General features: G+C 41.6%; 1 protein-coding gene across 2 annotated transcripts in view; it reads right to left on the reverse strand.

Moving 5' to 3' along the window:
- The window catches only part of fgf11a (fibroblast growth factor 11a), a 111,630-nt gene that overhangs the window by 51,354 nt on the left and 45,688 nt on the right, over nucleotides 1–14,588 (reverse strand). For both annotated transcript variants that reach the window (XM_082528181.1, XM_082528182.1), the window contains exon 2: nucleotides 5,235–5,345. In XM_082528181.1, the coding sequence (XP_082384307.1) occupies nucleotides 5,235–5,345 (111 nt within the window). The remainder of the gene's footprint in view (nucleotides 1–5,234; nucleotides 5,346–14,588) is intronic.

Below are 14,588 nucleotides of genomic sequence, written 5' to 3' on the forward strand. Positions count from 1 at the left end.
CAACTAATTGTGGCAGCCCTACTAGACGTAGAATTATTTCCCATATCTTTACAACTTAGAAGAAAATTCTAATCATTACAGAAATAATTAAACTTTTTTTAATGGTCATCTCAACTAAATTCAGAGTCTCCATGAACTTTTCAAATGAATGGAAAGTTTAAAAACCCAAGAATCTGCGTTGCACTTAAACAAATGTTCAACCAACTATGAAGTGTAATTGATTTCTATTAAAGTGGCTAAAACATGTCAGAGCAACACACAGTACAGCAACTTCATTTCCATTGAAAAGATAAGTAAATCTTAAAGTTGCTCCTCTTCCCTCCCCTCTTTCCTCTCCCAGCTTTATTATATAACAGCCTGGAAGAGCCAAGAACAGGCAAGGAGAGAGGAGAGGAGGAGCAGAGGGGGGCAGCTCCTCTGACCTCCCACCAAAGGGGGGAGACACAGTGATTGAGGAGCCATCAGCTGTATGCCAGCTGCTCCTCGTGCTCCCCATCACTCCCTCCTGTCCCTCTGCCTTTTTCACCGTCATCCTCACGTCTCCCCCCCTCCTTCCGTCTCACTTACTCTCTTTCTCTGCCAGCCCATCTTGTCTCACTGGCTCAGTTTGCTCTGGCCCGTCTTCCCATTCTCCACTCCTCTGTGATCCTCTTTGTTTCCACCAATCTCTCACTTGCAAAAATATAGTGTGCTTTGGTGACAGCTTCCTCTGTCACCTAGTTAAGAAATCCCTGAAGCCGCTTGCTTTAAAAAAGTGATAAAAGTATTCCAAGGCCATACAAAAGCCACTCTTGTCACTTTTTGTTCTATTACATCCCCTCAGGGCTTCTGTACCTCTTCCCAGCTTTTTCTTTCCCTCCATTTGGCTTTCCTTTCAGTGTCCTGCCTTCCTGACACATTTGGGTCCAGGAGAAACAGGAGGTTAAGGTAGCTGCTGTAAAGCCTGGTACCCCAGGTAGAGAGGTGACAAGAGGGAGCCAATGGACCGGGCTCCCTCCTGCCCCTTGGAGGTCGTTCACTGCAGCAGGTCACAGGCGAAAGTTTCATCCTGGAGATCAGCCGATGAGTATCACAGCTGGCTGCATGGGCCAGCGCCTCAGATATGAACTTCCCTGTTCCTCCCTTAATTATTTATCCCATTTGATGCTGATTTGGCCTTTTTTGGTGTTACACACTTTTGTGTTATACACTTCAGTGGGGTGCATAATCACTGCTGAAAATGAGGCTGATGAGTGGTAGAAGGTGGCTATTGTTACATATAAGGGTTGATCTGTTTCAGATATAAGAAAAAAATTACAAATACTTTAACTTCCAACAATTCACCCTAATCTTGCCCCTAAACCTGGGTTAAGGTTTGCTTTTGTCCCCATGATCAATAAGGATTTTTTTTTCTTTAAATGTTAGGCAGTGATTAGTCTATTTCCAAAGTCCAAATACATTTACTTCTTAAGATAGATCACCTGTAACCTGTGTAGAGTTTGGGATAAGGGGTATCTGTTGATAGATGTAAAGTAAAAAGACTGGGAATAATACCTGTTTCTGTCCTCTTCCTCCTCCTGCTACGGGGGGATTGTCCTTTGTGTTTACTTCATGTTTTATTCTGAAAGTTAGTTCCTCATATGCTTTCCTAGTTTTCAGTTAGCTACTGGGAATTTTCCTAAACAAAAAAAAATATCAGCTGTTTTTAAAATGTATGTGTCAAGTTGGGACGCTGAGATTTATCTTACTCTTGCCACAGCCAGTGGTTCATGGAACTGACACTAAAGGATGCCTTCTGTGTATCTCTGTGATTCTGACAGCTTCTACCATCTATAGCATTTGATACCTCGGGAGTGAGAACAGGATCTGAGAAGGCCAAGCACACAGAAAGTCCCAGTGTCACAGCTAATTCATTTTTAGCAGCACCAAGAGAGAAAGTAACAATGGACAGACTGAACAGAGTTGGTAGAATCGAATGGCTTTTGGGCTCAGTGTGTAACTAAGCAGGTTACACTGCTGGGTTACTCTCTCCACAGGAGGAGAGAATAAGTTTCCGGGGCTCAACGTCAGTGAGGATCTGAGCTGGTCACAAAAGCAGTGAGACAATAACTCTTCCTTCTGCGGCTGCTGAGGAGGTTTGAGGAGATTCTATCAACGCGACTTCAAGAGTATTCTCTCTGGCTGTATCGTGATTCTGCATTGGATGGTCAGATCAGCCCAATGTATCACCAAAAAAAAAAAGAAAGCAAAAAAAAAAACAGGTGAATTCTATATGCAAGAGTGAAACTGAGTTAAAGCAAAAGGTGTCTGTTTGTCGGTCACATTGCATTTTATGGTCTGAATTTCCACACATTCTCATGCACACACACTCATACAGTTCATAAGAGTTGATGCTCACACAGCAATTTCTGCTCATTCAATGTTCTGTGCAGCCAGGTGGATGATTGTGTCTCTGATTGATACTCTATTTCACTGATGTCAATCTCTAGAAGACTGTTTGCTTGAATTAATAAATAATCTGTAAGTGCACAGTTTGGGTTTTGCAGAGTTTATCACATGCCGCCTTTGAAAATGTAACAGCTCAGGGAAGCCATGCACCAGATACTGGCATTGATGGAATTAGTGTTGTTATAAAAATTAACCCCTGCAAACAAGTTGCGGTCTGACCTCCGCCGACTGAAGTTTATTGCCACTGCACGCTAGGGGTGCTGTTACACAATGCTCGTCTTTACATCTGTCTGGGCATGAGCCCTGTTCGCCTTCAGATGTGCCCAGCGGTATTATGTGATCACTTCAGACAGAATGTTCAGCCGACATTTGCCTCAGCGTAGGTGTGCAGTTACATAAGAGGGAGAGGTGAGTGCAGATCTAATCACTTTATGGAGGTGTTTAACCAACCTCCTTGGGCTAGAGGATTCATAACCTCGGTGCCAAACCAGCTTTCAGGGATAACAGTCCCGGGGATTGTTATGTGAGAATCTGGAGAATCAGTCTTCTGGAGAGTTGTCTTGAAATATTTCACTCATTGTTTATTTCACTAAATAAACACTTTATGCGCTGCTATGTTTCCCATCAGCAAATATCATCCTGCCAAGTTACATAAGCTAGTCTCCAGGACAAATGCCAGGGGAAAACCTCACAACGAACACCTCAAGGTTAGATCCAGGTTATTCCAACCCAGTAACAATCCTGCAGCCACAAGGATTCTGACGTCTTAATAGAATGCTGAAATATAATCTTGTACAGGGGAACCACAGCTGAGTGTCAACGTGTGATTTTCTCCCCTCCCTGTGTAGAGTGTAAATCCAAAATTGTGCTAAGCTCATATTTCCCACCCAAACTGGTGTTTTGACAGAAAAAAGCTGCCGTGTTGCCACATCAGGGATTTCCTGTAATATAATATTGATCTCTTTGGAAAGGTTGGAGTCCATCCAGAGACTCTAGGGAATCATGGGATAGGATGTTTTGAGTCATTAATGTTCTAGGCGATGCCCCTCGCAGGGTTAGGTGTGTGTGCACAATCACAAACTCAGCAACCAAAGAAGGACAGCAGGTTTTTGTGTGACTGTTAAGAACTGTAGGTCTTCAATAAAATCTTCAGAGTGGTTATTTGATACCATTAAGTAGTTTTGAAATACTATAGTTAGAAATTGAATCGCTAGCAGCTGAACACATGAACAATAGTCAGTGTTCACAACACTGAACGCTGTTTCATGAGGAATTTCGAGAGGTCAGAGAATCTCCCATTTCAACAACACTGAAGCATTAAACAGTTATCATAATCATTAACCCAGCCAGCAAAGACTGTTAGCAGTTATCCAGTAGCCACATTAGCCATCTATTAAGTTATCATTGGGTAGCGGTTAGCAGCTATTGCTAACAATAAAACTATAACATTAGAGTTAGGTAGGAAATATCCTTTCAATAGATCGAGCGTGTTAATTTAACAGGATAATTCAGTTACAGTATTTGTGCCTTAAAGGGTGTTAAGTTTCTCTTAAAAACCATGATTGAAGCTGAGAAAAGTCAGACCAGCAGATAGACAGAAACAAACAATGGCTAACTTACCAACGAAAATCACCACAAGTTCTTCCACATGCTACAGAGGGCCCCAATTTTTTAAAGGAATATATTGTAAAATTATTGCAAAATTTTCAAAATTTCTTGTTTCTTCATACTTCAACCATCCAATCAACTGAACGACGCCAAAGAAGAGGGAGTAGCAGATTAAGCTGTTTGGCATTGGCAGAGAAGATTTGGGAAGTTTTTAATAGGTGCAACCCACATCTTTCAACCAACAACTCTGCTGCTCAACTAACAAATGTATTTTCCTCACAAGTGTCACCATTTAATAGGAAATAAACATGACTTCCAATGGTTTAAGAGTTGTTGCTAAAAAACCATTTTTACAACAAAAAAATTGTCTTGAAAGCTACTTGAAAAATCAGTGATTAATGAGGATTTTTAATTGTGTAAAGACTGCAGACGTGCATGCATTAGACAGCCTGTCTCCCCTTGAGCGATATGGCGGCAGCATTGACACGTTGTTCCAATGAACAGCTGTGACCACTGTAACATCCAGTCTGTGTGGTGATTGAACTGCCTGGATAGAACATTTAGGAGACATCACATGACATCTACTTACTAGTGATAAATACACCAGAATATTAGCTGCTACGGATTCTTCCAACAGCACATGGACCCAGCAGGTTAAAGACCCTTTAATGTTTCATTGAACTCTGTTGGAAACTTGCACTCTGACATGTACCTAAATAATTCAGGGTGTTGTGCCTGAAACTGAGAGCACAACATGCACACTTACATTGCAGTGTGTATACTCACAGATGAGTTATTCATAGGCACATAAGGCTTACAACCTGAAGGTCAGAATGATTGTAAGCAAAACAATTAAAAGCATGTCTTTGAAGAGCTTAATCAGTGCCAGAGATCTTCTGTGATATATTATGCAATGAGAATGAATCCCATTTGGCAGCTGTTCCCCTAGTCCACCTCGCCAAGTGTGCATGCATTTTCAGCCTGATCGATCCTGGTGCAAATCAAACCAGAAAGCATGGCAGGGTTGTCGTGCCTCTGCGTGCTCTCAGGATGTTAATCTGTCTTACCAGGAAGATCCCATTTAAACACACTTTGACATGGAAGCAGGGGAAACTCCTAGAGGTGCATGTACTGACTCAGGCATGAAATAGAACCCTTGTACAGCAACAATATCTAAGAGTCTGTCCTCCTTTACTTACAGAAGGAGCTGCTTTCGTCCTTTGTGCCTTCCATGGTGCCATCCGGCAGCATCTGGAGGTAGAAGCCGTGTCTGCAGTAGAGCCGCGTGACAATGCCCTTCAGCTGAGGCTCTGCAGAGTAAACACAATGTTAAACACGCTAACGTCCGAGAACACACATACACTCTCATCAGGTGACATATATTAATGCACACGGCTACCTAAGAGGCAGGTCTTAATATTTACCCAGCGAAACAGTCAAACAGTGAAGTATGTGTACTCGTATATGCGTGTGTGACTGTGGCCTTCAACACGATTGATGGGACCTCGGCGTTGGGTTAAAACATGCATCTTTCAAGCGAGGGAGGCAAGCTGTTTAAGATGCTTTATTCCGTGTGCGTGTTTGCATTCGTGCACGAGAGGCCTCGCAGCAGCACGTCACTTCAAAAGGTGACCACTTCTAACACGCGTAGAAAAGTGTTAGAACTTCAAGGTCAGCTGTTTGAGGAATACTAAAGGAAAACATATCTATGAGAGCAGGATTATTAATTTTTTTATTAGTATTTTTGTCAAAAGATTTGTTTTAGACGTGTAGTAAATTTCACTGAGGTAAAGCCTTAGTGGTATATCAGCCCGAAACACTAATCTTGTTGTAGACTAGAAGCTGTAGCTCCTTGGGTGGCCACTCAAAACTGCTTCCTAGCAAGTTAATCCCCACAGACCCACATATTAAGTTAAATGTCACCTGGTATGCTGTTGGTCTGTTGATTAATCGGTGGATATGTGTGCACTTTACTTACCTTACCATTAAATTTACTTTAACTCTCAAAGGTATTTGTTTTAGTTTGATATTGGAAAGCACTGTTTGCTAGCAGTGGTTGGTGCTGATCTCCCAAAGTGCAGGGTAGGATTAGACGGCTAAATACTAACACAAGTTACTAGATCCATCCAAAAATTCCATATCTGTTTTTCCCTCTCCGTCCTCTGAACGTTTATTGCTTTGGAAATTTAAATTCACTGGTTTTTGCAACATGACTGACAGTCGGCAAGGAACAATCTCCCTACATTTGTTTAGCCTGCTCTCAACTATGAGCTGTATTGGACCAGCTGTCGCACTACAGATAAGTTGGCATGTCTTCAGCTCTCCTCACGCGCTCTGTTTCCTGCCTTTAACTGACTCACGCATGACTGAGGGGACTTTTTCGGTCCGAAGTGCTGAGGGAGACTAAATAGTGGATCAAAAGGAATGTCGGGAATGCTGAAGTGTTTCCACAATCAACTTTTAATGAGGTGCATCAAATATAGATGAGGACAGAGAAGTATGGGGGCAGCTGGCAGTTGGTCCTCAGTTGACAGCAGGGGTATGTGTGTGTGTGTGTGTGTGTGTGTGTGTGTGTGTGTGTGTGTGTGTGTGTGTGTGTGTGTGTGTGTGTGTGTGTGTGTGTAGTAGATATTTCAGCCTGTCATAACTACTGTTTGCAGTTACAGAGCACTAAAGCGTTTTGAAGTAAGAGCTGAATAAAGAAAAGAGGCACAATCTTTTTGGTCCAACACTAATGGATTCCTAAAAAAAACAGGAAAGCGTCATATTGACACAACTGACTTAGATACATCCTCTAACGCTTGGAGCATTTTGACACTTGTAGTACATCTGCGATCAAAACCGATGCCGTGTGCGACTGAAATTATTTGTTTGCTTTGTGACTCGAACATCTTTCCGGAAATCTATGAATTGAAGCTGATTACTTCTTAAATGTTCAACCCCCACTATATCTGTGAATTAGTCAAAAGACTTGTGATGTGTAATCCTTGCTTTCATGCTGACAGCGTGACACAACATCTTTGGGAGCTTTTCATTAGAGGCTCCGGCCTCAGCGGCGAGATTGAGTCGCTGTAACTACTAAAAGATAAGAGCTCATCCATCCAACGCTGGCTGACTAAACACAGAAGGTCAAACGCAGAGTGAGGTAATCTGTAATATCCTGAGTGTTAATCCCAAATTAAGCTTCAGCCCACACACCAGGCCATGTGCTGCTTAACACATCTGCTACAGGGAAGGGCAGAGCCCGGTGACAAACGGGCACGAGGTGGGAGGCTGACGCTGACCTTTTGCGTGACTCTGCCTCCGTGTGGATATTTGGTGATGATGCTGTGTTTCAAAACATAGGAAGTGCTGCTTGGACACAAGGAGACTGCTGATGCATGTGCAGAGCAGAGATATTGTATTTACACACACGTAGAGCATCGCTTGAGCTAAAATGAGGAGAAATTGCCTTGAGTCATACCTCAGGCAGGATGTTAGTTAAACCGAGAGTTTAAATACACACAAACACACACACACACACTTAGAAACAGATCCAGAGTGATGCTGCAGAAAAAGGCGAACATTACCAACAAAGTCAAACTAAATACAGACACGTTTTTTATAATATTTAGAAATTAGGGTTTGCATTTTCTCTTTAAAATAAAATTTAAGTCACTGAAGCTGCATTTGTTTGCAGTTCAAAGATTCACCCTGATACTGAAGAAACCGTTTATGCAATCACACATTTAGTTTTTGAAACACTTCGTCTTGGATCGAGTTAAGAGTCGAAGGAGGAATGTATCACGCACTTATAATGGCTGCACTGCATGCCTGAGGGTATTTAAAGATTACACTCAGCTGATAGCCAAGCAGCTGATTAATCAGCAAGTGGCTGTAAAGTTATTAAAGGGGACCTAGTTTCTGTCATAAATATACTGCTATAGCTGTGCATGCTCATATTAAAGATAGCTTCAAATAATGAGGTCAGTCTATGTACAAGTACTCTCAATGATTCAAAAGCTCATGCTTCAGAAAGTTTTTTCTACTTTTGGATCTGTGTGACATCAGCGAGAAGGGGTGGTTGTCTCTAACGTGGTCATTTCCACCGCAGCCCCACAACCTACAGTTCAGCCAGCAGAGAAGATCATATGAAGTTGGTTCAGACAATGAGTGAACTGAGGGCCTGCACAAAGGCCCACAAGAAGAAAACATAGAAACGGAAATGAGCACAGTAAATGAGACAGACAAGTCAGCTAATAAAGACGTAACTTCAGTTCTCTGAAATAATCCTCTGACGTCAAAAGAGAAAAATGAATAATCCTGGAGCTATGATTATAAAGAGTTTAGTTTTCTTATTAAAAAAGTTTCTTTTTGTCTGTTTATGAGAACATTTACATGTCAGTCCTCAGCTTTCTCCCTCATTTCCTGTCTCTCAGCAGAGCTCCCATCAAGCTAGGACAAAAAAACAAGCTTGCATCACAACTTTCATGTCCTCATTGGTGCAGTGTGCTTCATTTAACCCAGACCAAAGGAAAGATATAAAGATATGAATCATATTCCCACTGATGTTTTATAAACAAAGTTATTAAGTAATGCAGCTTTCTTGATGTAATCCTTCATCCTCGATGCCTCATCAGGACCCTCATGACTCACAGCGGATCACGCTGCTCTTCCTGTGCTTTCCACTCATGCTAAAATCACACATCTGCTATCACATAACATCGTGGTTTTCTTTTTGCTTTTAGACTGCACCACAGTAAACAAAATGACATTTGGAAATATAGTCTCAGTCCAGTTGTTTCTCACCAGGTTCCAATTGGTAGCTATCTCACCTGTCCAAACAAACCAGTCAGGTGTGAAAATGCTTTTAGTCATCTGCAAAGCTCTAAAAACGCACACTTTATAGCATCTTCTAGTCCCTTTATTCATTTCCTTTGTAATGCAGACTATCTTTTTGAATTTTTTTGTCCCCCAGGACATCTTCACAGAGCCTATACACAGCTGATTGCAGATGTTTCACGCAGGTCACAGAAATATGAAAACAAGTGGTGTGTGGGCTCTTCTTGCGTGAGCCATTGTTTGTCCTTCCTCCAGTTACAGAGAAAAGTTATAACCTATAAAGAGCGAAGTGTGTTCAAATCAATAAAAATCATCCACAGCAGCCATTGTTGTCTTTTCACCCTTTTGCCTCTTTGTGTTGAACTCCAATGTCAGTTCCTTTCCCGTTCAGGCCAGTTTTTTAACCAATCAGCATTCAACCTAAGAACATCCCCGTTAAGCTACTACTTGGGTTTTGTAGGACTGCAAGCAAACACTTTGGCAAATCCTGCATACGGTAAGTGGTACCACTTGTCCAGGACTCCTGGTGAGTTGAGGGCAAAGACTGAATCAAGCTTGGGTTTAACTGAAGGAGACATTTTTAAAGCTCCTACTGACATCTACTTGTTTTTGTTTTTGTTTTAATTACAACTCTGCTGAGTTTCCCTTGGATTTCTATTGTTGGCAGTGTGGAAAAGCCTCTTACAGCTAAAACAAATTCGTGCTTGTGCGGACAGCAGTCACTCTGTCCCATCAGAATGTATCCCCGGGAAAATCGCAGCATTAGTCGACAGATAACAGAGTTTGCGAATCATATCCTGCAACGCAAGAGCATGTGGCTGTGCGTGTGTTTATACAGACGAGGATTTGTGCTCGTAATCCCACAGACATTCAACGCCAATTATGGAGTGACCTTAATAAAGAGCGGGATTAATTTCACTTATTAAGAATTTCAACCATCAAAGTCACCCTGAACCCTCCAGCTGCCCGATGCCTCGAGTCAGATGACAACTGGGCAATAGCTAGTGTTATTTTCACGGCCATTACACACTGCAATTCTTAAAGTTTGTGTGTGTGTGTGTGTGTGTGTGTGTGTGTGTGTGTGTGTGTGTTTTGACAGCTCCAACAGAATGGACTTTGCTGAAGAAGCAGAGATGGTCTGCCAAGGATCGTGTCTGTCTTTCAGTCATCAAACACACACCAGACACACACAGTAGAAATATTTCTCTCTCCTTGACTGTCTTTCCCATCTTAAGTGTCCTCACAGCAATCTACATTGGTCAATTCAAAGATTTCTTTCTAACTTTCCCCTCTTTTTCTTCTCTCTTCTTTGAGCGCTCCTTTTTTTCCTGCATCTTTGCTTTTCTCTATCTTCACTCATCTCATCCCCAAAAACTGCATGCCTAGCCTGCAGGGAAATCCTTACTTTTGCTGTTTTTAAATAGTGAAGCAGTGAGGAAAAGGGGGGACAGCACTTTATCGGCAGCAGAGAGTGCTGAATGACAGACTGTCACTCAGAGGAAGAGGAGCGGGCAGGAAGAGGAGTTAGATGTAGCAAGGCAGACATGGCGAAGAAGAAAGAGCGAGAAAGATATCTATGATTGGACCATAATGTGTTTTCATGTGTTCCCCACAGGTAGTAAGTTCACTGGGAAACATTAAAGATACTGATGTTTCATTTATCCTTCCACTGTAACTCTTTTCTTTTCCTTTAGGCACATTAAAGACTGCCAAAGCTCTTGAAGCTGATGGCACTGCGGCGAGAGCTGATGATTATACTTCCATCTGTTTGTTGAGTCGTCATCTTACGCGTTCTCTGTTCCGTCTCTGTCAGCAGCGGCACAGTCAAACTCCAGGGAGCACAGATGTGCAACATCACTTATGAAATATGGTCATTGTAGTTCATTAACTCTTGGAACAATTAAAAGAAAAACCTTCCCTGGGAGAAAATCCGCAGCTTTATACATCACATTCAAAAAGACACACTCAAAAACCATCTATGATGAACCTACGTCTTAATGTTGCACAAGGCTTTAATTTAAGGATGAAGTTTGTTAATATGTGTTGTTGCATTGCATTATGTCATGTTATGTTATGAATGCAACAGTGGATTCATTTACCCTGCGGAATATAAAACCTTCATTCTATTAGATGAACTGAATAGAAAAAAATATTAAATTATCCCTGTCTTTCGTTAATAACATGCCTTTGTATCTTTTTACTGTCTTGCACAAATTATGAACTTTTAAGTTTTATTGTTAAGTGAATAAAACTTAAAGGTTCATAATTAGTTGCTTGTACAAATAACCTAGAGTCATTTTTTCACCTGTCAAGCTAAACCTGGACAAGCGGTGGTATGTAGGAGCAACAGAAAAATAGCAGTTCTAGTTGAACACTAATACCAGAAATACGGAGCCCTGCAGGGGACATGGGAGAAAAAAAATTAAGACAGACTTTTGCGAGATTAGTTGTAATATTACTCTTTCTGGGTCACAAAATACACTTTTAAGATATTTTGAGGAGTGAATGTAGTTGTGTAAACGTCAGATACCTGCTCGGTTTACAAGACATCACATATTTGCAAAAGTGGTCCGACGTTTTCGGAAATCTGACACCCACTAGCTCGAAGCTAACGGGAGGTCGAGACCTACTACAGCCGGGAGGAACACCGCTTTCCCGGCACATCGTGCCTCGACCTCCCGAGCTTCGAGCTGGCGGCCTCCGAAGAATGCGGCTAAAACTTTTGCGAGATCTCGCAAAACTTTTGCGAGATCCCGAGTTTGTTTTGCAAGATCTCGCAAAAGTCCATCTTAATTATTTTTTTTCTCCCATGTCCCCTGCGGGGCTCCGTACAGAAATCCTGACAGGAAGTGTGTGAATCTTTTCCACTTACTACCAGTCATTTAAAGCTTTATATTTTTAATTTAGTTGCATCTTTTTATTAAGATGTGATTAAAAGTTTAGTGGGGGAAATGAACTGCATTAAAAGTCGGGGCTGTTTCTATCCATAGCCTCCAAGTGCAACTGTAAAGTCGCATTGCCTCTGAAACACCTACTGTAACTCAGTGAGCTGGCTGACAGATTGTTCTTTGTGCCGCGTGACAGGTGGAAACAAAAAACAGGTAATTACTCCTCGAGGCTGAGCAGCAGTGCAGCAGTAATTTACAGCTGCATGCTGTTCATGTGAAAGAGTGTCGTCTTTACCGTCCACGCTTGCTCTTGCCATTGTGTCATGCAGTGGCAAGAGTACCAGGGGCTTTTCCAGGGATTTTGTAAATAGGGCAGTGAGGCCAAGACACAAAAATGAAGTTAGAAATTTGACGAGTTGTTTGTGGACAGACTTCCTGCCTCCGTAATCATGCATTAGGAGAAAACAATGTCTCACACATCCTTTGTTTTAAGTGCACCTTTGTAAAGGAGTAAGAGACACATACATAATATCTTATCTAGTTCCATTTCACGCCTGTAATTTCTCGCCAAGACAAGTGAACCAAACTCCTCTTGCAGCCAGGGCCCTGCATCTCACATCTTCATCAGCAAACTTGGTTTGTTCGGTTCTTTCATGCCATAAATCAGTTTCTCTGTTTATCCCATCCAGTGTGCAAGGATCACTTCCTCCTATCTCTCTTCCATCATGTACAGCTCTGTGGGTACTGTAATTCAGTCCTTGGTCACCGCTACTTAACACGTCATGCTTCTGCACACTGGTCCCCGAAACACTCCTCGGCTTCTCCTCAGATAATAAGCTTGTAACTCCCCACTGACTCTAATATTGTCTTCCTCACCACTAGCATGAAAGCCTGATGCTATTAATCCATGGACATATGGATTTTACAACTGCTAGTATTTCATCTCCCAGCATTTATTGCAGCCATTGGTAAACGCTCGGCAGCAGCCGCAAAAGCAATAACACATCCTGTATTGAAATAGGAACAAGTGGAGTATGATTTTTCAAATCACAATAAAAGCCTTTTTATTTCTTTTTTTTAATGCTCCTCCAGAAAGCTGAAAAACATTCAGATGAGAAAGTGCCACACGAGTTCCTGTGTTTTCATATTCACATTAAGAGTGCTGCTAAATTGCATAAAATTAGGGGGTTCACGGTGGCCCCAGGTGACAGTGAATAATGGGGATAGAGGTGGGGAGAGCCTATATGGTAATGGCCATATTTACAAGGAGCATCAATCATCTCCAAACCGCCAGACGCCTCATCCCTCATAGGATGGAGAGCGAGAAAGGGGCGGGATGCCTTCAAAGCAAACTGTTTCTCCCTCTTTCCCCTTCAATCTCTCTCTCTTTCTCTCTCTCTCCCACTGCGGTCCAACTTCAGCTTTTAGGAAAATCAATACTGACAAAACCGATGAATTGCGATCCTGCTTAAAGTTTACCAGGCCCGCACTTAAGACATGCTGTTGGTTGTAATTAAAATTACAAAAATAACACCATTTAAAAGGAAGTAGAAAAAAAAGAAAAGAAAACCAAGAAAGCACAGTGGCTAGCTGAGAAATGGAGAAGAAGTGGGTACCCAGTAAATCTGCAGGGAAAGTAACTGCTCAGGAAGGCAAGATTAAATTAACGTGTGTGTGAAAATCTGATTCTGATGTGTCAGACTCTGTATTGCAGAGGAGAGATCAATGCCCCCACACAAACAGCAGCAGAAAGAGCTGAGGAGAACAGAATGTCAGCTGGCTCGAAAAGCTGGCCGCTATCATCATTATTAGCTCATTATTGAGCCAGTTCTCTTATTATACCTTAAGTGTGTGTCTTTTGGAAGCTGTGATATGAAGATAGACAGTTAGCGTGTGAAACTGTAATGCGTGGACTTTTTGGAGTGAGAGTGAAGCTACAATTAAGCCATGAATTTTACTTTTTCGTGTGTGAGATAGTCTTCTCATTACATTTCGGACACAAAACAAGTCAACAGTCAAATCGAGCAAACACAGCATGAGAAGCTGCTTTAGAAGAATATACTAAAAGCTATGGGGAATACTTCACACTATTTATAAACGGTGTAAGAACGTGTTTTCTCTTCTGACATGAGCAGAGGTGGATGACCAGTTTAGACCGATGCGTACCCTCGTGTATATGCTAGTTTTCCTACTCCTCACGCTGGCTTCAGAAAGATCACACTACTCTCCTCACAGACAATCTGCAAAACTGTGTCCTATAAATCACATTTTATTCAGAACCAGAGATGGGCAGTAACGCGTTAAAAGTTCTGCGTTACTGTAATCTGATTACTTTTTTCAAGTAACAAGTAAAGTAAGGGATTACTGTTGCAAAAAAATTAAAGTAAGCCCACTGCATTACTAAACCATGATTTTGTTTGTGGGAGTGTCTCATGACGATGACGTACGAACGTCTGATGTCCGAGGCAGCAACATGTAGGTCAACAATGGATAATATGGAGAGCGGGAGAGAGTACGACCATGCAGTGTTGAAAGCTTGGAAGTACTGACATTACTTTGAGTTTGATTCTGTAAAAAGTGACAAAAACATTAGCGTCCGCTGTGCACTCTGCATGCTAACACTTTTTTCATTTGATTCAATTTTATATGACGGATTATGCAGAATAAATAGAATTGAGCTGAAAGGTCTGTTGCTTTATTACATATTCAGGTTGTGTATCATGTTTTTAAAAAGTAACTAAGTAATAAAGAGACTCATTACTTTTGAAAATAAGTCATCAGTAAAGTATCGGGATTACTTTCTTGGAGAAGTAATCAGTAATTAGTAACTAATTACTATTTTCA

This window comes from Aulonocara stuartgranti (assembly GCF_965226115.1).
Source record: "Aulonocara stuartgranti genome assembly, chromosome: 3".
In the NCBI taxonomy this organism is placed as follows: Eukaryota; Metazoa; Chordata; class Actinopteri; order Cichliformes; family Cichlidae; genus Aulonocara; species Aulonocara stuartgranti.